Source organism: Idiotropiscis lumnitzeri, chromosome 19 (assembly GCF_059441095.1).
Source record: "Idiotropiscis lumnitzeri isolate Australia: NSW breed Sydney's pygmy pipehorse chromosome 19, RoL_Ilum_1.0, whole genome shotgun sequence".
Taxonomy (NCBI): domain Eukaryota; kingdom Metazoa; phylum Chordata; class Actinopteri; order Syngnathiformes; family Syngnathidae; genus Idiotropiscis; species Idiotropiscis lumnitzeri.
The window spans coordinates 9,696,343-9,719,797 of NC_142409.1; the positions used below are offsets into that span (position 1 = coordinate 9,696,343).

The 23,455-nt window shown below is 42.6% G+C and overlaps 1 protein-coding gene across 1 annotated transcript; it reads right to left on the minus strand.

Moving 5' to 3' along the window:
- Positions 1–366: 366 nt before the first annotated feature.
- ube3c (ubiquitin protein ligase E3C) lies at positions 367–21,850 on the minus strand. The gene is made up of 24 exons (XM_088283448.1): positions 21,718–21,850; positions 21,101–21,217; positions 20,683–20,736; positions 20,481–20,555; positions 20,071–20,202; positions 19,874–19,989; positions 19,562–19,719; positions 18,803–18,956; positions 18,056–18,276; positions 17,783–17,934; positions 17,512–17,699; positions 14,407–14,493; positions 14,068–14,225; positions 13,756–13,982; positions 11,871–11,975; positions 11,692–11,779; positions 10,460–10,557; positions 10,143–10,275; positions 9,110–9,357; positions 5,753–5,965; positions 3,819–4,007; positions 3,671–3,737; positions 3,454–3,584; positions 367–1,867 (listed from the first exon to the last, which is right to left on the minus strand). The coding sequence occupies exons 2-24, from the start codon at positions 21,164–21,166 to the stop codon at positions 1,697–1,699; spliced, it is 3,231 nt and encodes a 1,076-aa protein (XP_088139574.1). The 5' UTR covers positions 21,167–21,217; positions 21,718–21,850; the 3' UTR covers positions 367–1,696.
- Positions 21,851–23,455: the final 1,605 nt, after the last annotated feature.

The window sequence follows — 23,455 nt, forward strand, 5'->3', positions numbered from 1 at the left end:
AATTGAGATGAATCCCTCATTTCAATGACAAGTCGGCTTTTTTAAGACCCAATTACTACTTTGAGTTGCAAGCGGTGAAGGTTTGGGGGCTCCTGAGATATGAGATGTTGTCGAGGAGAGGAGGAGATGGCATGAGTCCAGAAAAGCGATGGATGGCTGCAAGTGGATTTATGACAAACGCACACAAGCTTAATTTGCGCCCGGAGCGGTAATGCATCTCAAGGCCAGAATAGTTCTGCTCAGTGTTTCTTAACTGGATGTTTCTTTAATTATATGTCAAGAGGCCATAAAGAGCCATTACGAATCTTACTTTTTTTCTCCTTCCTTGCTTTATGTCACCACCATTAATTGAAATGACCAGCAACAAGGAAAAAAAGCTGAAAAAAGAAAAGTAGATTTATTCAATTCCATACACTCTGTTGTTGCTTCACCAAACAATTTTAACCACGTGACACAATCACTCCCTTACACGCACATCCACACACACACACACACACACAAAGGAAACCTGTACAAATACTGAAGAAATAATGAATCATACAAGAGAACATGTACATATTCACAAATCCATCGTCTTGCTGAATAAATCAAAAAGCTTGCACACGTTGGTTGCCATGGCTATGACACAAAAGGAATATTTTAAGAAATCACAAAATGAATGCCGTCATGGCGCACACTTCACAGTCCCTCTATTCATGTATTGCCTTTTTTTTTTAATCTATATGATGCCACGTCATCTTTGGTGGGGGAAAAAAAAGATATACACAACAAAGTGCTAATGTCGCTTTTCAACTGCTCGGCACTACCCGCCTTGGTTTAGGGCTCCGCGGCCAGTTTTCTACAACAGGAAACTGCGAAAAGCAAGTAAATTAGCTGCACTGTTACGTCACAATTCGGCTAAATTTAGTTGAAAAAAGTTGGTTGTGTAACACACTAACTCCAGACCAAAATATTGTTGTAGAATGGTGACCAAACTGGTAACTGAAATCACTCATATCACAAATCAGCTTTCCTCATTGAAATGAAAGGAAATGCCATCAATGCATTCCAACCTCCACAAATATTTTTATTTTTTACCGCAGAAAAAACAAATCTAAAATATTGTACTTAAGGTAATGATGTAAAAAGAATTGACTTTTTTTTGGGTCAAACTTTGCACCAAATTGAATGATTATACTGCTGCCCGCCTTGGCCAACTAGATGCTCGATGAGAAAGACGTACGGATATGCTGTTCATGAATGTGGAACAGCTTCTCTTTGGTCCTCGCAGAGGAGAAAGAATATGACTGCAATGACTTGTATTTTGAATGTCCATGTATGGACTAGTTCCCTACCCAGTTTTTTTCTAACAAATGTTAAATTTACTACTGCATTAGAGTAAATTAGTGAGAAGACCATAATACTATTGCAAAAGCTTCAACTGTTGAGTTGGTGTTGTGCAATTGAAAATGGCCATTTGTTGTTTTTGTTTCCTGACGAGCCAACTTTAAATTAACTGACAGCATTAAAAAAAAAAAAAAAACAAAGAGAGAAAAAAAATAACTATTTGTATTTTTTAAAATAGCGGCTACGTCCTCTTAATGCTAAGCCGGTCGTCCCGTCTCTCAACGTTTTCAGCAAACATGCGCACACACTCACACACACCCACAAAAAAAATAATAATAAACACAGGAAAATTCAGTGCACTCGGTTAGTCTCAGCTCAGCTCAAAGCCGGATGACGACTCGATGGCGTAGAGCAGCTTGTTCCTCATCTGGTGCTGACTGTAGAACTCGGGCAGCTTGAGCAGGTTCATGCAGGTGCTGGCCGTGGGCAGCCGGTCCAGGTCGGTGCCGCCGTTGTGGACGCAGAAGGCGGGGTACAGCTCCTGCAAAAAGAAAAAAAAATGTCAGTGGATGTCAAAGTGACTAGTCAGTTAACAATGCTAATGGAAGTCGACAAATAACCGCTCTTTTATATTAATTCATGGTTCATTTGTCTTTATTTTAGCGTGAGTATAACTTGTAAGACCAAAACATTGATGTATAATCAATCTAATAGTATTGTAATACTGATTCATTTATTGGGTGTGTTTGTTTAAAAAATATGCAGGTGATGAGGACATTAAAAAAATAATCGCATGTTCCATTGCGAAATACTGAGGAGAAAAACATTTTTTCAAAATGGTTCAGCCTGAGGCTGATCTCGACAAGGATACATTTAGAAAGCAGGTCGCTCTTTGACCTAGCAAGGAATTCTCATTACATGTCGTCTATTCTGCGTCCCCCCCCCCCCGTCTCATCTGCCGACTGTGACATTGAGCCTTTCTATCACGAGCAGCTCTGATTTCCTCCACGCTATTTCAAGTCAGCAAATACCCTATCATCCCGATTAAATGGCTCTTCGGGGGCTCAGCCGCGACGACCCCATTTTTCCGACAATTACCGTATTAAACTATCGTTGCTTATTGAGAACGCGTCGTTACGGCGGCGATCGTTTCTGAGGAGAGGGTAAGGAGGGGGAAAAAAAGTGCAGTTTCCATCATCTTTTTTAAATGGCTCTGCCTGACAGCAACTATATCTCCGCTAATGAATCCCGGGCTCCTTCTACGACAGCTAATTAAGGCGGAGCTGGCTTTGCCTTCGGGGCGGGTCAGTCGGATTGCCCCCGCCGGCCACAAATTAACGCCCGGAGAGGGAGGACCGCTCACGCGTGCTGGCCAAAGTCAAATGGATTAAAAAAGGAGGTGGCGACAGGAGGTAACAGGAGCAGGGATTTCAAAGTGTTCGGGTCCTCCGTGCTGCCACAGGACACCCGTAAACTTTTAGAAAGCTAATGAGGCTAATAAAAAGATACAATCCCAATGGACATTGTTGATACTTTCCAAACCTTTTTAGCTCAAGGCCACAATTAGAAATGTAGTCATGTAAAGTGCTTAACACGTTAGACCACGACCACTTATTCAGTCTCAGAGACCATCCAGCATTAACCAACCACTTTAATGTGGATTCATTCAATGAGCTCTGGTTTCTTTTCTTTGTATTCTGCACGACAAATCATCAAAGCAGCTTCCAATTTGGATTTTCCTCAGCTGCTGTGATTCAGCAACAGTGTAGGAAATGATGTCACGTGAAAAGTTCAAAAGTTCAGCTTGTAACGCACTTAAAAAAAAAATGACAATATTTGTCCAGACCGAGCCAAGCAAGGTCGTGAACCGGGGCTGATAAGACTTCATCACTTATCAGACCAGTCTTATCCACGGCTGCTATAAAAAAGTCATCGCCTTATTTGCATTACAAACAGATCAAAGCCACGTTTCCACTTAATAGGGCGCTTCAGTTTAGTGTGGTGGCCATTGTATGCATTTGACATACTGTCCTGTGAGCTATTTTTACTTACCTGTAAAAACTAGATTTTTTTTTTTTAGTTGAGAATAAGAAAGAGAAGGCGAAGATGCAAATGATAGATTCAAACCTTAAAGCCGAGTAGAGGAGGTCTCGAGCAGCTGGTGACAAACTTGAGCAGCTTGCGCTTCTCTTCGTCTGTGAAGCCTTCCACCACCTCCCAGAAGATCTGAATGACGGGGTGCGTGGCCGTGTAGCCACCTAAGGAGACGCAAACGACATACGGCATACCACCCATTTGGTCAACTAAAACGAGTCACGAGGTGACAACATTTCTTACTTCTTACCTGAGTAGTTTGTGAACTTTTTCAGGTCATCAAGACAAATTGGCACATGAGCACCGGATATCAGCACCTGTTGAAAAATAACGGTAGTTTCATTTTGCCACGTTGCATGGCGCGATTAACACAAGGCATCCTTTCACGTTTCAGCCACCTGGATCTCCTGCTGGTCGAACATTCGCAGCCACTCTAGGTTGACCACGTTGGCCAATCCCTGCCGGAAGGCCAGGCAGTGCGGCCGGATCTGCTTGTTGAGCCGGTAGTCGGCCACCAGGTGGATGTATGCGATGCGGTTGGCCGTGGTGACGGGAATGTCCTTCCCGCCTGGCTTCAGTTCCACCACCTGCGTGGACATTTTTGGACATTTCATTGATTATACAGCAAACGCTTAAATAGCCCCCCCAAAAAATAAATAAATGGCACACTTCATCATACTTCCTTGACAGATTACTACTTTCCTATCAGCCCAGCTTGGTCACAATATTGTAACAAAAACTACAAATCTGAACAAATGAACAGCGAACCGCGAATAGGCAGGAGTTGACTAATTGTGCAAGGTGGATGGAACTCAATCACAGCGAGGTAATTAAAATGTTATCCCACAGCACTCTTATTAAAGGTGCGCCCGCGGTTAAGTGCTCGGCTAAATATAGCACGGCCAATGAACATCTGCTCCAATACAATTTGGCCTGGAGCTCTCTTTTCATTAGCTTTAGAGCAGTTAGCGCTTGATAAAATGTGCTCATCGCGGTTCATAAAGGCGGGTTTATGATGACATCATAATGTCTGTGGGAGGACAAGAGCGGCCAACAGCCGCCGGTGCGCTTAACAAGAATCCGTCGCCGCCAAATAGCACTTCACGTTTGTCACTTTAGATGGCGATTGTAATAGGAGCAGGTTTAAACGCAGCAATTAAACACGGAGAAATTGTGAGGTGGACAGTTAAAACCCCAAATTATTTGTACTATGTCCAAATTAAAAGTTATATCATTTTTTAAAACTTGTTGAATCGGCTCAATGGAAACAAAGTCATCAAAATCCAAATAAAAAAATAAGCTATTTCTTTTTTTGGGTGATGCCTGCATGACATTTTCTTATTTCTCTTGTGACCGAGATGCTTTGGACAGGTTATTTACTCAGCAGTCAGACATTATACCAGAGTTGAATCATGGCCTCTCTGACGTGGTCCAACAAAAACCGCATTGTGATAAGCTTCACAATGAGTTGAGTCAGATTATTCAGGAATGAAAGTTGTTGCTGAGATTTTTGGGCCCTCCGCACGGCGGAGAGTGCTATTATGTGCTAATGTACGAGAATTACGGATCTTATCTGTCCGTTCGCTATCTCGCCGGGGGGCAAATGGAGGGCAGGCTGCTCCCGGGTGTGTGCCTAATCTTTCGCAAATTGTTTTCCCCCCCCTATCGTGTTTGCCGAAGCCGCATTGCGACTCGGCCATTTTCAGGCGCTGTTTGACGAGAGCTAATAAGACGCGTTAAGGTGCTTAGCGTCGGGGGCGAGACGTGCCTAAGAGATGGCGGTTGCTTCTGTCAGGCGTGCTGAGATTGTCTTGAGAGGAGGTGGTGTCAGGTGAGATGGTCAACAGGATGGCTGCGTGTGTGCTCGCCACTTACGCTGACCACGGGGAAAATATTTTTTTTAACGGCATCAAATGTGACTGTGTGACAGCGGGATAGAAGACACCTGTGGAACCTAACATTGGCTTGTTGCGGGAAAAAACTCACCAACTCGTATATTTTTGTGCTTTCTCTATGATGCGCACACATCCCAAACACAGCCTTAGAAAAAGTCTGTTTTGGAAATGCAACTTATATTTGACAGGATTAGACCAGATCGATTAATCGCCCGACTGATTGTAATTGGCCGATATTTGCTCTCTTTTTTTTTTTGATCAAATTAATTTTGGTCACGGGCCACATTGGAGAGCCCACAAAAAAAAACAAAAAACAACACATTTTGTCTTTGGGATAAAGTTAAACAAATACTCAAGGACAAAGTATTGTAAAACTGTCAAATATTTTGCCTGTTATTTTTTTAAGTGAACAACTTCTAGAATATAGGAAATGTCACCTGAGCCTCTCCCAGATCATTGTTAACCACCGTGAAGTTGAGACCCAGCTCCTCCACGTCGTCCTCGTAACTCTTGAGAAAGAGAAGGTTCCGGTACATCTCTGGATCCAGAGAGGCCAGGTGGTGGATGTCTACGTCGGCGCTGGTGCCCAACAACTTGGACAAGAAGAAACTGGCAAAGGGCAACTCCACCAGCATGTTCTCGTACAGAGCCTGGCGAACCAAATCACACACAAATGCCGATTCATTCTTTCTTTATTTTAAGAAGAACCAGCGAAAACATTTTCACGTTTTTGAAACCTTGTTTTATTGACTTTATATTTATTTTAGAATTGCTAGTCTAGTGAGATGCATGATGACTGATGGTTAAAAAAAAACAAAAAAAAAACTTTTGGCCGCTCAACTTCAAAGTCTCAATGTATTATACCAGATGGCGCAATACATCAAAACTCATCGATTTTTTTCAGTGATAAGATCGTAAATCTGCTCGCGAAACAGCGCGACTGAGCAAAACACAATCCATCTCAAGCGCGCCCGGCGTCCACTCGGGCCGCCTCAAACTTTTATAAATGCCAATTCTCACCTTGACCTGAGACGCCATTAAGAAGCAGCGTCGGGCAGGTGGCTCATAAAACCCCAAAGCTAATGCACTGGGATAGCCCGAAAAAGGAGCCCATTGGAGGCGCTAAAATATGCGTCTCTTTATAAATGATAGCGCTAAAAACCCTGACCGCATCAGCTAAATGGATTATAAATCTAGAGGATTTCCATAATGCATGCATCTTAAACACACACGCACGGAGTCGTAAATCACGGCTATTTTCTAAACACGGGTTAATTGCGCAACTTCAAACATTGTCTATTTTTTATGCAAAATAATCCACTTAGTATTTCGCCGGTGGCCAGCGCTCGTTGGGGACCATATGTGTCGCGTGGCCCCTTGAAACCCATCAATAACACTCGTGCCGGGAAGAGGCCAAGTTTATGGACGGGAAGAAAGAAAGAGAAAAAAAGAAAAAAATAACTCCCCCCTCCCAATGCCACTTACTTTATTTACGAGTGTTTATTGCCAGAAATTGTGCCAAAATGACTTGGGGACGTTAAGAATTAATTATTATGGCCCCCGGGCGTTTTAATATAAGTGAGTGCAGTGGCAGTGCAATTAAAGCAGATCGAGGCGCCATCAGGTGGAATAAATGCCAACAACATTGCAGGTGCATTCTGTTGGCTGCCAAATAAATCCTTTAATTTACAACATTAGCGATCAATAAAATTATAATGCCTTTAAAAGGCATCAGCATCTATCAAGGGGGGGGCACCTACACAGCTTGGTGCGCTCACCTTCAACGTTAGGGAGTAAAAAAAGGAGGTTGAAGAAGCACATTCTGTGTCTTTAGACGCCTAAAGTATTTTGTCTTTTATGATGGAAAAGAGTCTACTTCAAGAGCTGCAGCATAAATATCAGCAACAAGAGGGAAGCCCCCCAGACCATATTTTGCAATTTCATTCTTTGTTGTTGTTGTTATAATAAGTACAGTGATAGCGACAGGGCATCACACGCATTTGATGCCCTCTCTAAAAAGGTTTATACGAGTAACACAAGATGGCGGATGTGACACTCTAATTGCTTTGGCTTGAGCACAGAAAAGCAGAGAAAATGAGTTTTTCAGCAAATAATGGAGGCTAGGGTCAAACAACCCAATTAAAAAAAACGCAAAAAGACAAATTTGTGATTGCTGAACAACGAGCATTGGAGTGAAAACAACTTTCATATGTTTTAGTGCGTTTTAATAAGTGCAAATGTCTTCAAAGGCCTGCAGGACTTGTAGGACTATATACACAAAAAGAAAACGTTTTTTATTCCTCAGATTTTCACCTAGAGCATCTTGATCTGAATGCATCCCCTGCAAAAAAACGGGGGTTCACTGTAACTAGTTTTCAGTTTGTGTTTGCGCCCTAAATCTTCCCGCCTGTCACTCGGCCGGACAAGTGAGGAAGAAGGATGACGAGCGGCCGCTGATTCTGTTGCTCAATCCCATTTGGGTGAGTACCACCACCAGACAAGCCACTCACGCCTGTAATGCATCACCCCGCCTGCAACAATGGCACGCCTCCGACATTAATTAACTATATTAATCTCTCGTGTCCTTTGAGCCTCGCCGGTGATGCAATCCCAATCTATATAAAGGCTTTGCCTTTTATCCTGGCCACTAAACAAATACCGACGGGGCCGCGCAAAATGGCCGCTCAAACGTCCATTTTAATGGAGAGAGGGAGGAGCTTATAGTAGGGTTAATTGAAAGTCAAACTCACATTTATTTCCACAGCCATTAGCGTTGGCGTAGGAGGGGGTGGGGGTGTTGTTGGAGAGAATACACAAAATTGATGCTCTGATAAGTGGACTTTATTTATGTCACCTGAACCGATAATTGTGCCTAATTTTCCTTCTCATCCGATTAAAGTCAACAAAGGCCTGAACATCGGATTTCTCTGAAGGATTATGCTGAGGTGAAGTATGATTGTTCCTCCAATCAAGCAGGCAATAGTAGATTTTAAATTCTGTTCAAAATACAAATTTAAATGTAAAAAAGACATGCAAACTTTATCTTCTACTGAGCTAGTGCACCACGCTGTTTCTGGCCTTTATTTATTTACCTTTTATTGAAATATATTTCATGACTGCTTGATTGTAACTTTGGGTCCCAGGAAGATTCGTAACATGAGTCTTCTTGCAGTAAAAGTTTAATATAAAGGAGAAAGCTGGATGTGTTTGTAAAACAGATCAAAATACTATTAGCACACGCTTTGAACGCTTATTTATGTGCAGTTTGCGCCGGCGCACTGATTTAAGGCCAGCCAAAAGGCGACGGCTACACAAACAAGAGAATAGGAATCATCGGCTAATGGAAACCCTAATTGAGCAGCGACCTCTTGTCATGAGGCAATTCGTCTCGGTTGGAGATGAGAGCCCTTCGCAAGCTACCGTGATCAGCATTAAGGATGATTTAAAGCAATTTGGATGGATGTCAGGGTCAGAAAAACAATTCACGCAAACAATCAGGCTCAGGCATTGCGCTGATTCAACTACTTAAATAAGTTCTCCAAACACTGCAGTGTATAGAAGAAACAGCGCGGGCAGCTTTGGCAATGATTTCAACTTCACCGTGGCTCTTAAATCAAGCCACTGCAGTTCTTTGGATAGAAGAAACAGCTCATACGTCTTCATATAACATTTCATGAATTTTTGAAGCCACAACCCCCGCACCAAACTCCCTTCACACCACATTTTGGGAATCCCAAAACTTGGTAAGCCACTCACCAAAAAATGAGACCATATCGGACTGCTGGAGAGCTCACCTTCCCCAGGATCCTGCCAAGAAAGTAGTAGTGTCGCGCAAAGGACTCCCCCACCAGGGTCTCGGCAGCGGGGTTGGGGTACAGCAGGCCCTCATTGGTGGTCTTGAAGACCCCCTGGTTGGGGTTGAAGCCCGACTTGAGGAGCTCGTTGAGGAACTCGCGGAAGATGCCCCCACCGTCAATGCCCGCCTCGTCCAGTCCGTGAGCGTTCAGCAGGTGCACTCGGATCCTTTTCTTCAAGTCCGGTTCTAATTCAAAATATATGAACCTCAAATTGCAAGTTCGCCCTCAAAAATTAATAGCGTCATTCATTACAAGAAAATATCAAGAATATTTTTGATGTTACTGTACAGAAAATACAATATTAGAAACACTGGATTCACTGATACTAAACTTAGTTGCATCGTGATCACAAGCATTCGATTGTTGGGAGTGCATGGAAATAATCTTGTTCAATGAACCACGGTCACGACACACAATGTGCAAAATATAAATATATCTATATTTTTTTTTATAGTTAAATTTTTTCCACCATTTATTTTTGCACAAACTCTTCCAGTGCCAGAACAACGTGTGACCCGCAGGATATTCTAACCAACGTCCATAAAAGATGATCTTTCAGAATAATTAATGCAAGGCAGTAAATCAAGCGGCTATAAATGATTTAGATCATGTCTTCAGCCTACTACTCTTTTTAATCAGAGTGGGCCCCCGCTCGGGTGGCCTTTTCAATTCAAAACACAAAAGAAGTGACTTAAAATAATTGATTCCGCCTTTTATGCCTTCCATTAGAATAATCGGAAGCACGATTATGCGCGCCATGCTTGAAATCCAATACACGGCGCAGTGGGGGGGAGGGGAGAGGAGCTAACCTTGATTTTTACCTTGATCCTCCATATAAACATTTTATGGGGCTGAATAAGAGTTTTAAAAACAGCACTGCGGTTGCGCCGTCCTGCCAAGCTGGAGTGTAAGCAACAGTTTTCACTTCACCGCAAAGCAGGTAGCAGGAAAGAAATAATAAACTCAATACCGTTTTCTGGCGAGAGTTTGTCGTAGGCGTCCTCGTAAATGTAGTTACGTCGGATGGTGACGACAATGCCGTTGGAGAAGGGCCCATCCCCTTGGACGTCCCGCTTGTCGGCATAGATTAACCTCTGGAAGATCTAACACACCATATTGACACAGATAGACAATTATGGAATTGAAACATGACTTTTTATTTTAAGCAGGTGCATTTTAAAATTACAATGACAGGGAAAATTTTATTGATTTCAATAGTTAATACTTGTTTTAAGCTTTTTAAGGCCGCTTTTACTGAACAAGTATTGGGGGAAGCGTTGTTGTTACCTTGACTCGCTCCTCGAACGGAACAACAAACGGGAGCTCTGTGAGGATGGCCAGATGTCTCTCCTCTGACACAGTCAGCTGCGGAGGCTCAGAGCCCACTGAAGAGGGGAAGATACAGAAAATAAAACAAAAATACAACAAAATGTATTTTAGTACAAGGCAAATAATTCCAAATTATGTAAAATGTTAGGTGCACATTTTTTGTGTATTCAACTAGGAACTTAATCTTTAATTTAAAAAAGTCAACACAGCAAAACAAGAAATTGGAAAAATAATTTTCTAATTTTAGTAAACGATTTGTTATGTAAAATACGTGTAGATGGCCCATGTGCCGCCAGTTGTCCACCCCTGCATTAAATTGATCTGTCCATCCGTCTGCAGTGCATCCATCCATTAAGCTGACGTTTGTTTTCTATTAAACTCCAGATTTAGACGGTGAAGCCAAAATAGGAGGAGGGGGGGGTGCCACAATAGCAAAACTCCTCACTTAGCCTCCACTCCAGCTCAATTATTCTGCTCAATTAGTCAGTCTGATCTGCATTTCGCCATCAGGTTTCCATCTTTGAGGAGAAATACTGCCTCCGTCAGGGTGGTCAATACGTCGCTCGTTCATCAGCTCGGGGGAGGACGACGAGGGGTGCGGGGGGATGTCCATTTGAGGAAATGAAAAAAGGAGCGAGCAAACAGCAGGAGCAGATGTGGCCGAGTTCAGTAGGTACTTTCAGGCTAATTGAATGGAGGCCATACAGCCTTGCAGTGACATTAGGCAGCTCATACACACATTGTTATCAGCTTGTTTTCACACAACGCATATTCACACAGACACACTCACACACATACACCTGGGCACGCCCCTTTTCTGACTATTAGAGAGGCTTTGCTATGTTTTGGTGACCCTGTTTAGCTATACGATACTCTCAATATGATGACGTACAAAATGAATATATTTTTACAGATGAAAAACTAGAGAGAAAAAAAAGGGCAGGAAAATTGCTTTGCTGTTCCACTACAGGCCTGTAGGTGGCAATTATGCCCCAAAAGAATTTAGGCGGGATACATTTGGACATTCTGGATTGGCAAAATTAGCAGGAATCCTTCATTAAACCTGCCAAATGCAGGTTTGATAAATATATAGGCAATTATGGGGAGGGGGGGGGTCAATTAGTGAGATCTTTAACACTTGCTCATTCTAAACTTAACTTTTAACTTCATTAAAAAAATATGGACAGTACCATCCAGTGTTGATTGAAGGGGTCCGATGCGGCCCATCCTTCTCGTTCTCCACACATGTCGGGCAGACGGCACGTACAGTTGAGTGACCTGAACATGGGCGCGAGCATTACCACCACAATCATTGCTGATATCTTTCAAACTTAATGAATGAAATGGCTTTTCATTTAACAAATGGTACCTTATCAGCTCGGATGTTGACCTCCTGAGAGAGCCAGTGATCCGACGGGCAGAAGGGTCGTCGGATGTCGCGTGCCTTCAACATCTTCACCAAGTTTGTGATGACCTGGTCGAGCACAGAAAAAATGTTGGGAGTTAATTAAAACAAACGGAGTACTTTTGGGAGCAAAGGATGCCTAAGTGAAAGGGCGATTAGGGGAGAAAAGCAATTTAAGAATGAAGACATTAGTGCGTCATTTATGGGGAGTGTAGAAGAAAAACGGTCCGGCCCTGCCTTTTAGGACTTGTTAATTACTGACGAGGCTGCTGACATCAGCCGTCGGCCTGAGAATGCTGCACTGACTCAGGGTCAACGGGCTTCCTAAAAGACCTGTACTAGACTATTTTGTCAGTTCACTCTGTACGCACAAAAGATTATTTAGAACGTGCTTGAGCACACTTGATACCCAAAGTCTGGTAAATTTGGCGAGTGTCTGCGCTCTGATACTCACTGAAGTTCAGTCCACTTGACAAGGCAACCTAGACATGTCAAACTGCTATCGGTTGCTTGTATCTCAAATCAGCTAAAGTCATAGAAATGAATGGAAATGGCACTGAATCCGTTGCAGACCAACCAACAAAATGTTGTGTTTAAGTAAGAAGAATAGCACTCTACCTTAAAGAACAAAATTCAATTTTTAGTTTAACCTCACTGAGATCTTTATGCCCCGCATTAACAGTTACAGTGGTACAATTTGCATATCACGCTTGGGCTGGATGGACCAAATCGAAGAGTTCTCCCCTAAAGAGCGTCATTTTCATAAGACGCCAATCAATCATACGGCAACGGCAATAACAGCGAGTGCAAAACGCTGTAAATGGAGAATGGCGATGGGTTCGGAGCGTGCCTCGCCCCTGACTCCCAGAATGAATAAGCATTCCTTAATCAGCCCATCGGGTTAAGTGCGAGCCTTAATGGGCCTTTCCCAAACTCCGGCATGACATGGTTCTCCAAACATGGCCAAGAAGAAAGTTCCATTAGCAATATTAATACAAGCTTAGTTGATCATTTTCATTCAATTAGCTTCTTTCAATTAAATAGATAGCTCGACAATGGGGACGATAAAAGATGGGGAGGAACGGCTGATGACACCAAGCAAACATTAGCGTGTTAGGGGTCAGCGGCGTTAAAGCGACTGTAAATCCCACCGCTCAATTTGGAAAATGCACTTTCCCTGCTACCCACTTCTTTAATGGGTCGTTTTAGCTGACAAGAGGCCTTTGAGCGGATCTTTTATGAAAATCAACCCCGTTGGCTCCGCAGGTATTCGCCCACCTTCGGCAGAAAGCGACAAGGTCGCGTAATTAGAGCGAAAGATGTGGAATTACAGGCAGGGGAAAAAAAGACATATTTTCCACCTCATTTCCTTTTGGTAAATAGCCAGCGCATGACCTTTACAGACGCTCCTCCTCGTATTTGCCCATTCATTCGTTTATGCTTGATTTCCACCAAAGCGCAGGTCACGACGCACATGTAAATCTGTTTCCTAATAAATTTACACCTGCTTGTTTTTATTGTGCTTATTAGCGTCACTTAAGGAAATAAACGTAGAGAACGGTAATCCCTCCCATGTTTACAGTTCACGAAACATGATTTCACTTATTTGCAATTTTTTTCCAGAGGAACCTTCTCCAAGCTATTCGCTGCACAACATAACTATTTGTGGTTTGAGAAGCCAACGGTGAGTGGGATGTTGCCTATGAATTGGTTGCTCTATTTAATTGATTTTTCAATACTTTTACAGTGTATGTGAATAACTGCTCAAAAAGGCGAGCCAAGCAGAGTGTGAGTATTTTTGCCACCTGTGTCTGTGTGTAAGGATATTCTGCAAGTACACGCAACTGACCTTAAAGAGCTGCACCCATCGTTTCTGCTCGGCCTGGATGCGCTGCTGCACCTCCGTGTTGGTCTTGACGCCTACGCTGCGGAAGGCCGCCATGTACTCCTCCCGGTGCTCCGTTTTAGTCTCGGGGTAGGCCAGCTTGATGATGCCGAGGCACGCGTCCCTCAGGCAGCGGGACAGAGTCACCAGCTCCAAAAGGGTGAAAGGCATCATGGAGGACTGCGTCTGACCTGTTGAGGTTGGGGGGGCAAGCTTGTTGAGTACAACGGCTGAAAATAATGTCTTGAGCGTGGCGTGTGTCGGGAGAACAACGACCTTCCATTTCGTGTCCAAAAAACTCGCTGTCGTGCACGGAGATGAGCGAGTGGCTAAAGAGGGAGCTGAAGAGGTAGAAGAGCGGAATGATGCGGTTGGAGTCTTCGTAGGACATGGGCGAGCCTCTGGAGATCAGTTGCAGCAATGGAACCATGGAACTGGCGAACAAGTGGACATTCAATTTGGTGGAATTTCACTTGATTGCACTTCCACTATCTCTTTTCATCCAATCAGATTTCAGGATGCTGCTACAAACCGGCAGCGCAGGGTTTACCTTAAAGTAGATTCGCAATGTGACAGTTTCTGGAACCAATCAGAGTTTAATCCGCAAAAGCTCACCCAGTAATCATTTTGGTCGTCATGGAGGTGATCAGGTGCCAGAGATGCCGCAGAAAACGTGCGTTGAATGCTAAACTGTACAGAAGTCTGCAGGAGAACATAAGAGGAAGGGAGGGGAGGTTGCGTTCAATGTCAACATTCATCATTCAGCGCTTTAACAACCCGGCAGGATGAACTGTAAAACGACTCTGCGTTGATGTGTCTGCTTGTGCGCCCCGTTAACCAAGCGAGGACACACGAGAAATAAATGACACTGTTCACCAACGTGGAATCTTCTTGGCCTCCCTTCTCCAAAAGGAGATTAAATGAGCCATTAAGCTTTATTTAGGCGAGGCACCTTCCATTAGTAAACTAGTTGCTGCTGCGAAAGGGGGTCATAAACATCCACTGTAGCTTCCTCCTGGAGCCCCATTTAACTTAATGGCCAAGGGGGGAGTTCAAGACAATGGAGGCCGGAGGAGGAGACGCGGCGAGGTCGTCGCTGTGACCTCACGGTGCCAAACGTGCTCTCACACTCGTGGGGAATTACATGATAACGCCGAGAAAGTGCCTCGCATACCTCGCCTTTAGTAGCGGGGCTGTGGCGCCGAGGTGCGAAGCGGCTCTTTGTTCACGGCCTGTGTGTGTTTGTGCAAGCTCCTCAATTGCATCGCTTTTCACACGGCGGACAAGAGCAGGTGACAATATTGTGCTAAGTAGGCCAGAAGGCTCGGCACAGAATACAAAGTAACTGCAGACAAATTTAAGATCTTTTTTAAAGACCACTTCCATCAAATTTAGGACCTCTCAGTCAACTGTCAAATATAATTTACTTGCATTCCATAACTTTTATTATTATTACCATTATTGCATGCCCAGACTGTAGAAGAAAAGCAAAAGCCCAAAAAAGACAATAAAAGTATTTACAAATGTGCATTTTCTTCACTGACAATTAGGAATTACCTCCTGTTTTTTAATAAAGGGATTATTTGATTCATCCCCTCAAAATAAGCATGGATTATTTTTTTTTAATAAAAAAATAAATAAAAATCAATTATTAAAATAATCGTTAATTTCAGACCTACATTCAACATGAGTTTGAAAGTGATTGGTTACAAAAATTATTTATCTTGGTCTACCTGAGATTTGAACAAGGGTGTGTAGATTTTTTACATCAACTATATAAGGATGTGTTTGTTTTGATAGGGCAGCAAGTGCTGAGGGAGGGAGAGCATGTGTTCATCTAAATGGCACTGCTCAAATTCTGCCTCTCCAATCAACCGATTCAAACATTCCCTCCCGCCCCCCGCCACTTGGAGCTGACCTAAGGTTCGATAAGGAGGGCTTGAAAAATGGTCCGCGGCCCGCCACGCGCCATCTGTCAGCACTACAAGGCTCTGGAGAGAAGCTCGGGAGGAGAGTGCTGCAGCGGGCTCATAACAAGCTGCGCGGGTGTTTGATTGAAATGGGAAACAAAGCACTAAATGCCAGCTGACATGCTGATTTACAGCCCGCCGGAACCCCCAAACCCCCTTTTCAATCACGAAATGAACCACTAATAAACAAAGTCAAAAGGGGCTGGGAGGGGGAGAAAAAAAAAAAAAAACAACAGCAGCATGATGAATCATGGTGGGATCATTTCATTCATTCAAAAGGTCTGAAGTGACAATCCCGCCTAGGTGTGTGGTTTTCGTTCCACTCTTGTTTACAAACCTGATCAAAATCACAGCAAGCGTCCAAAAGCGATTGCGCACCGTCACCACTGCTAGGCCACATGTAGCGCTGTGTCGCTAAACGACAGTAAATATCCAATGCTAACCATCAAAATGGCATTACAAGATGGGCGAAGGGATCATTAGAAAAGCAATTAAAATCTATTAGAGGTTCAGAGTCGGCTTTTAATCGCGCTGCGATTTTGCGGATATTTATGAAAAACGCAAGGTTGGCAAGACAAACTCAGAGAGCCACTTTTTTTTCCAGCTTCAGTGGATCAGCACAGTAAATCAGGGATGGGATGCAATTTGCTCCCCTTAGCCTCTTGTAAAGCTATCCCGTCCACTCCCGCAGTGATTAATCTTCGTCGGCGAGCTAATTATTTTGTACAGATATCCAATAATGATGGAAGACGAAGGGCAAGATTTATGAGAAAATTGGCGGGAAGAAAGGAGGGACGCCATAAAAAAATTTAGGGCATTAATGGAGCGAACTTGAGATTCTCCCGCAGAGGCAAAAATCTACAATTATGAGTCAACTGTCTTGTTCGAGTTGTAAATTTTAAGCACGGAAACATAACATGACTGTTGTCGTAATCATTCGCAGTATCTCAATCGCTACAACAGACGGGGTGGTTGCAAGTTACCTGATTTAGGCACGGTTAGATTGGGCGTTTATGATTAAGTAGTTTGGCTAAACGTGACATTTTATTTAGCCAAGGCATTTTGTGATTGTTCGGAGAATTATAAAAAAAATTTTAATATGTCTGCTACAATAAAATTTTTTCCTCTCATTTAATTTCTCCGCATCCCACTGCACACTTAGACTTGCTTGGTTTGGGCTAAGTGAGCGCAGTTTAAGTAAACCACACACATACAAATCATGGGGCTTTTACTAATGATTAACTGGAGCAGGTTGACCAAGCACGGAGACTCAAACACGGGCAGGCAATCAGCACCTCTGACATCCTGGCCCTAATGTAATCAGCCCCCGAGAAGAGGTAATTGCCCTCATCCACAGCTGACAGTTTCACTGACATCTTCTGCTTCCTCTCGCCGGTTGTAAATGCCAGCGAGCTGCGCATGGCCGACGGATGGCCGTCCTTCTCTCTCTTTGCGCCGTTATTTACAATACTGCTTACTGCGCGGGAACGTGTCACGATGCACTTTTGCTAATCGCACTAATGTAAATGGGCAATTAAGTGTTGATTAATATTGGGAAAATAAAATAATTACCATTCAGTTTCATGTTGAAAAAAGCAAAGCGCCGAAATCTAAAAGGCTGAACAATCTTGATTTGGGTCAAAAGTTGATGCAAATGACAAGTACGGAAGTGAGCAGGTTCCTTCCCGAAAATTATTTTATAAAACAGGATAGATTGTTTGGTGGGTTTTTCGTGGTTGCTGTTGCTCACCTGACTTTGGGAACCAGAAGACGATGCTGCACCATGAGCGTGTGACAAATGGACGCCATCATGGTGAACACCTCTTCGCTGGCTGAGTCCCTCCACACCAGGTTGAGCAACGTGTTGGTCTGCTGTTTGGAGTCCAACTTGCGGACGCATTCATCCGTGATCAGTTGCACGGATATGCAACTGTCATCCTAATTGGTGAGGGAGGAAAAAAAAAAATCACTTTGGGTTTATAAATGTTGTCTGCATACGCCGTGTAGTGTGCATATGGTACCTTCAAGGGTGGCGGGTGGATGTCGGCATCGTCTTCATCTTCGGAATCGCTCCCCATCTCGGGCCGGCTGCAACTCTCGGTCACGGGCAACAGAGGCAGCAGCGCCTGCAGAGCACTTAGATATAGAAGCAGGCCTTCCTCTGAAAGTGAACCTGCCAACATATCGCCAGACATGTATTACGCGAGTATATTAAGTCCGATGTGATGACAGCTAAACAATCCATCATTAAATTTGATGGAGATTAGTAGATAGATGGCTTGATAGCGACCCACCTAAGCAGTTCTCTCCTGCAGAAAGGACAAAGTAAAATATCCAGGGCGCACGGTTCTGAGCGACAGGGGAAGAGGTGACGGTGCCCTGGAGGGAGTTGAGGAAGGCCTCGAAAGGGAAGGCCAGTCGGGTGTCCGACAGGGCTGGGATGAAGAAGTGAAAGATCTGCTCCGTGAAGGGCGCTGAAATGAACTCCTCGGTGAAGGCCGCAAAGACAAAATGCCTGCAAGACGACGTGCAAGGAAATGTTAGATGGAAGAATTCAGGCGCATTATGAAGGTGGTCTTTGGAAAAACTCTCCACTTTAAAAGGTTCCTGGAACCCAATCCAAAAATTTGAGAACCAATGAAGAATTAAAACCCAGTACAGATTTTATGATCTGCGAGGCATGTTGATCACTCCGCTAAGTGACCACTCGGCTATTATCTCACCAAACAGAGCTGCTTTGTGTGGCTCACATCTGGCGAACACCCGCCATTGCCCCCAAGTCATATAATGAGCTGTCAGACTATGTGTGTACGCAAGATCCTCTCACGCCCGCCTTGCTTTTCTTCAAAGAAGAAAAGGAGCCCCCTCGATGTTTACTCATAAGAATGTCTTCGACTTAAGGCAAACAGTCACGTATTCTCCTTGGAGGGGAGCGAACATGACTTGAGGGTGGGGGGGTTTACAGCTTGTTGTAAATTGACTTCACTGTTGACTCAAGGAGAAAAACAATACCCCCCCCAAAAAAATGTAGCTTGTCATACCTGGCGCCCGCTGTGCAGGAGGAGTAGGTGAAGTGCAAAGGTTTGAGGATGTGCTCCAATAGTGTGCTTGCCAAGGGAATGGAAGGAGAGTCGGTGTACTCCAGACTGGGAGGAAGGCGGTGATTCACCAAAACGTACAACGACCTGTAGTATCCTGACAAAGAAAAACAACAAATGAGACTTCCAAAGCAACCAGCTTTGTGCATTCACTGGATGGATTTTAGCTCAGCTAAAGAGTACCAAAATATATCATGTTCCCTTCCATGCATTATTCAAGAGGATCCAACAAAATCCACAAACGTGACAAAGCAATATTCATTAAAAAAAAAATAAAAAAAACAATGAAAAAAATCTTAACGTGCAATTTCTATTTTGTGACACCTTTTAATATTTTAATTTTTGAATTTCCCTCTTTTGAAAGATTTTTTAAAATAGTGACTGAGTGTCCTGAAATGTGACTATAAATATGTAATTACTGTAGAATTGTCTTTTCTTCAGATCATATGCACTTTAAAAAAATTGACAACATAAAAAATGTAGACAATATGTAATAACAAAAAAATATAATAATAATAACTTTTATTAACCCCAAATAAAATTCAGATGATCTTACAGGCTTCTCCATCACATTAATGGTGGAAAATGTTTTGAAATGATTGAGCTCAATCAAACTTAACATTCAGTGTTAAGTCCTAGAAATCACATGCCGTGACCATTTTGTTTGTTGACACTTACATGGGACTGTCACTGCTTGCTTACCCTTTTGAACCATATAGTGCAAAATCTGCTCGACTGTTGACGCCACATGGCTGGCGTCGCCCAAGACGGGCAAGTAGACTCTCTCCGAGGAGAAGATTTCCAACATCCGCATGGGAACGGCCACGTTTAAGCTGTCGTCACAGCAGTTCTGAAGGAGTCTAGTAGGAAAAATATTTTCTTTAAATTGAGTTTTTTATTTTCCTTAATGAAAAGCGGTAATTTTTACAGAAGTAATATTGCGAGAATGAACACATTTATTTTTTATTCGTGTCGACGCTAGTTGCAAATGTGATCATTACAAAGCCAAAGTACCTGCAGCAAAAACCCAGTATCCTCTTGATCTGAAACATACACGTCTGACTGTGCGGACCCACCAGCAACTTGACAAACTGACAGTTGTGTTTCACCAGGTTCTGGCACAGCCATATCTGTAATAAAACACACACAAGAAAATAACAGTGGCGTAACGAGACAAAGGAAGCTGAGTATAATAAAAGGTGTCCTCTCACCAATCTATTTGCATCCACGCTCTGTCGATAGAAAAAGATGAGCTGTCTCGACAACAGACTGAGAGTGGGCGCTTCCAAAATGTGCTGTGTCTGGTTGGCGCACTCGTCAAAAGTGGCCCTCTGTATTGCGTACTGAAGAAAAAATGGGGGGGGGGTAAATTTAGGAAAACCTTGTATCCATCATTTTCACTACATTGACACAAAAGAGGATTAAAACCAAGCATAAGTAAAACAAATAAAATAATAATACAACAAGATATAACATTATAAAAATGAAGGTTAATATTTTTATAAAAAAAGTCAATTAACAAGATAGCAGAACAAATATTTTTTGGAGATTAGTACTTCGAAATCAAAGATGATTATGATGATTGCAAGAAGTCTTTTTTTGACTGGCTTGACTTGGCTACCTGTCGTTTCAAGTCTTGGTAGCCGCGTACATACGACTGAATGATGATGGCATTTTTCAGTCGTTTTCTATCATCCTGAGGAAAAATAAATAAGTGCGACACAAATATAAATAAACTCTTCAGGCAATTAGGGTCATGCTTTTTAGGTTGATGGAAACAGAATCATCTTTAAAAAAAAACACTGCACAAGAAATTAAGTCACCTCTCTTTTTCTTCTTTCTTCTTGAGTTCGATGCAGCAGTGATGCTTTCGCTTCCTGGGAAAACCATACAAAAAAAGCGCAATTTACGGTGAAGGAAAAGCTACAATCCTAACACTAGATATAAAAACATCCTTGTTCAAATGTCAGGCTTTTGTTGCATAAAAAATACTAACTATTGGAACAGCTGAACTTTACTTGTGGTTAATCAAGGCACTTAGTGAAATGTAGTTATCAGAGGGTGTGCACACTTGTGCAACCACTGTTATTTCTACTTCCTGCCTCGGGAAGACTTGTCAATTGCTTTGTACAGGTCACATTTATTTTTCAAGTTTTGAAATGACTTAAAGTGGTATTGTTGCTTTATATTATGACAACCTGAATTTGTCATCTCTGGAAAAGTCCACTACTTTCACTGTACCTTTTTACTGGCTCCCCCGAGTGACACCTTGGGTCTTGTCTTGAAATCGCCCTCGAAGCTAAACATTTTCACCTCTTTCCCATTGACAGATGGCGATATTGAATCTTATTCCTGCCCCTAAAAATAAGACAAAATCAATATGTAAACACAAGCCAATGGGAGATACGGTTTACAGGTGCTTGCAACTTAGTTGTAAATGAGAAACAATGACATAACACTAATGAATCACGCACAACTTCAGTGTTTTATTTCAGTCGCAGTTGAATGACTAATGTCATTTGTTACAATGCAGCTTCGACGACAGTGAGCTAAACCGGCTTCATTAGCTAGCAAATGACTCAGCAAGCAGGCTCCGAACGCAGCCGTCTACGTTGTAATAATCGACTAGATCAAAATTTGAGAAGGAAATGTCCATACAAGCGACACGTTTCGAACTTATCGACATGCGTGTTCTCGTAGCACGACTTTGTTGACGTTAGCGACGGCGCTCACTCGCTAGCTGAGAAGCTAGCACTCGTAAGGGCTACATTCACGGTGGGGTGCCCCTTTTGGACGTATGTTACAGCGACATTTGAACGGAACCAAAGCTGGTACATTGAAGGCATTATAACGGTTACCTTTGACGTGTGCGTATCGTGGGGACAATGTTTTTTGCGTTTTTTTTCTGTTGAATTGGAACGACTTATTTCCCTCCGTTCGTAAAAAAGTCAACACTCAACACAACACTAGGGGGAAAGCAGAGACAAAATTGATTCCGCTTCCCGTTACGCTAGCGAAGGCGATTGGACAAAAGTCACGTTAGCAGTGACGTTAGAGTGAGTTGCATTCGCGTAACGCTTAAAATCAGATTTTTAAAAACTAAAACGGTAAATGGTAAACGGAAAGCACAATTACAAAAGGAACTGTAAAAACAGACCAACTTTTGTATCCTCTCGAGTCTAACGACAATCATTGTCTTGTTTAAACGTGGTTCTGAAATATTTAAACAAGAGCAAATAAGTGAGCTCCAATGCATCTCGTTGCAAAGCCTAAACGCGAATTCTCACATTTCCGAGGTAACATCTTGTGGCCACAAGCGAAAGTCATCACCGATGAATCTGCAAAAAAATAGAAATGTACAGATAGTTATATTAGATTATTTATTATTCACTGAATAGGCACGCAACAGCCCCCATTTAACTCCGAATAAAGTTCAGGTGTTCTAGTATACTTCTTTTATAACGCTCAAATGTGCCTCTGACAAAATTTCCCCTTGACGGATTACAATAATTACATTTTTTTTTAATTGTCTCAAAAACCTACAAATTATTGTAGATGTACGGAACCAATTGTACAGTGAATGTCAACGAATGCGTTGGTTTATGCGAGCATGACAGCATTTATGCAACTGACAGTTGATTTTTTTGTCAGTAGATTTTAAGTATCGTTAAATGAGAACATGCCAAAAAGAGACAGCAGGAATTGACTTTTCAAAATTAGCACATTACAGGACTGTAATTAATAGAATATAAAATGTGACTATGTCGCGTTGATTTCATATATTATAATTGTCCAAGTCATTAAGCGGCTATATTAAAGGTCCTCATGGATGACGATGAGTATAGGACCCCCCCCTTCTTATTTGATGGGGGGGTGGTGGTGAACTGACTGTTGTGGGTGTCATAAATCTGTAAGGTCCAATTGTAAATGGCTCCATATTTCACCACTGCCTTAATATAAATATTAATGCAGCATTTAATGAAATTAAAGCAACAAGCGCGGCTCATCCTTCACAGCTAGATCGGGTTATTAAAAAACAATAATGATAATAGACTGAAATATCTATCTATAAATACCTATTATAAAATGAAAAAAACACACCAGAATACAGAAATATTTATAGTTTAATATTAATATTACATTAATTACTTTAACACAATTAGAATTATTCTTGCTGAAAATAATATATGCACATTACACATCTGCTCAAAACATTTGAACTTAACATGAACATTTTTTCTTTTTGCAAAAACGAATATTCCCGTCATCATCATCCATCCATCTCAGCCTTCTCGTCGTCGTCGTCCTCATCGCGGCCGCTTATCATCAAGGTGCGCAATTAAACGGCGATCCTTTAGCTGCAAAAGGGGCCGCTGACTTGTTGATTTCCCCCGAGCAAATAAAACGTCGGCCGTGGCGCTGACGAATGGGGCAAAACTAATCAGCTTTATTGGTAGACAGGTTAAGGCCAACGGGGGTGTCAATAATTCTCGCGGTGACCTCCCTCTTCCATTAACTTTAAGTGGCTTATTAGACCCTGCACGCTCCATTCCGCCCACCGCGCAATCGCCATCGGAATTGGACTCATTTTGACAC

What these genes read in the sequence shown, in the direction of transcription:
- ube3c (XM_088283448.1), bottom strand. Translation starts at nt 21,166, where the DNA reads ATGTTTAGCTTCGAGGGCGATTTCAAGACAAGACCCAAGGTGTCACTC. An exon ending in TGCAGGAGAGAACTGCTTAG is followed by an intron (nt 17,935 to 18,055) that starts GTGGGTCGCTAT and finishes ATATGTTGGCAG; the next exon opens with GTTCACTTTCAGAGGAAGGC. An exon ending in TCCACCCGCCACCCTTGAAG is followed by an intron (nt 17,700 to 17,782) that starts GTACCATATGCA and finishes CTCACCAATTAG; the next exon opens with GATGACAGTTGCATATCCGT.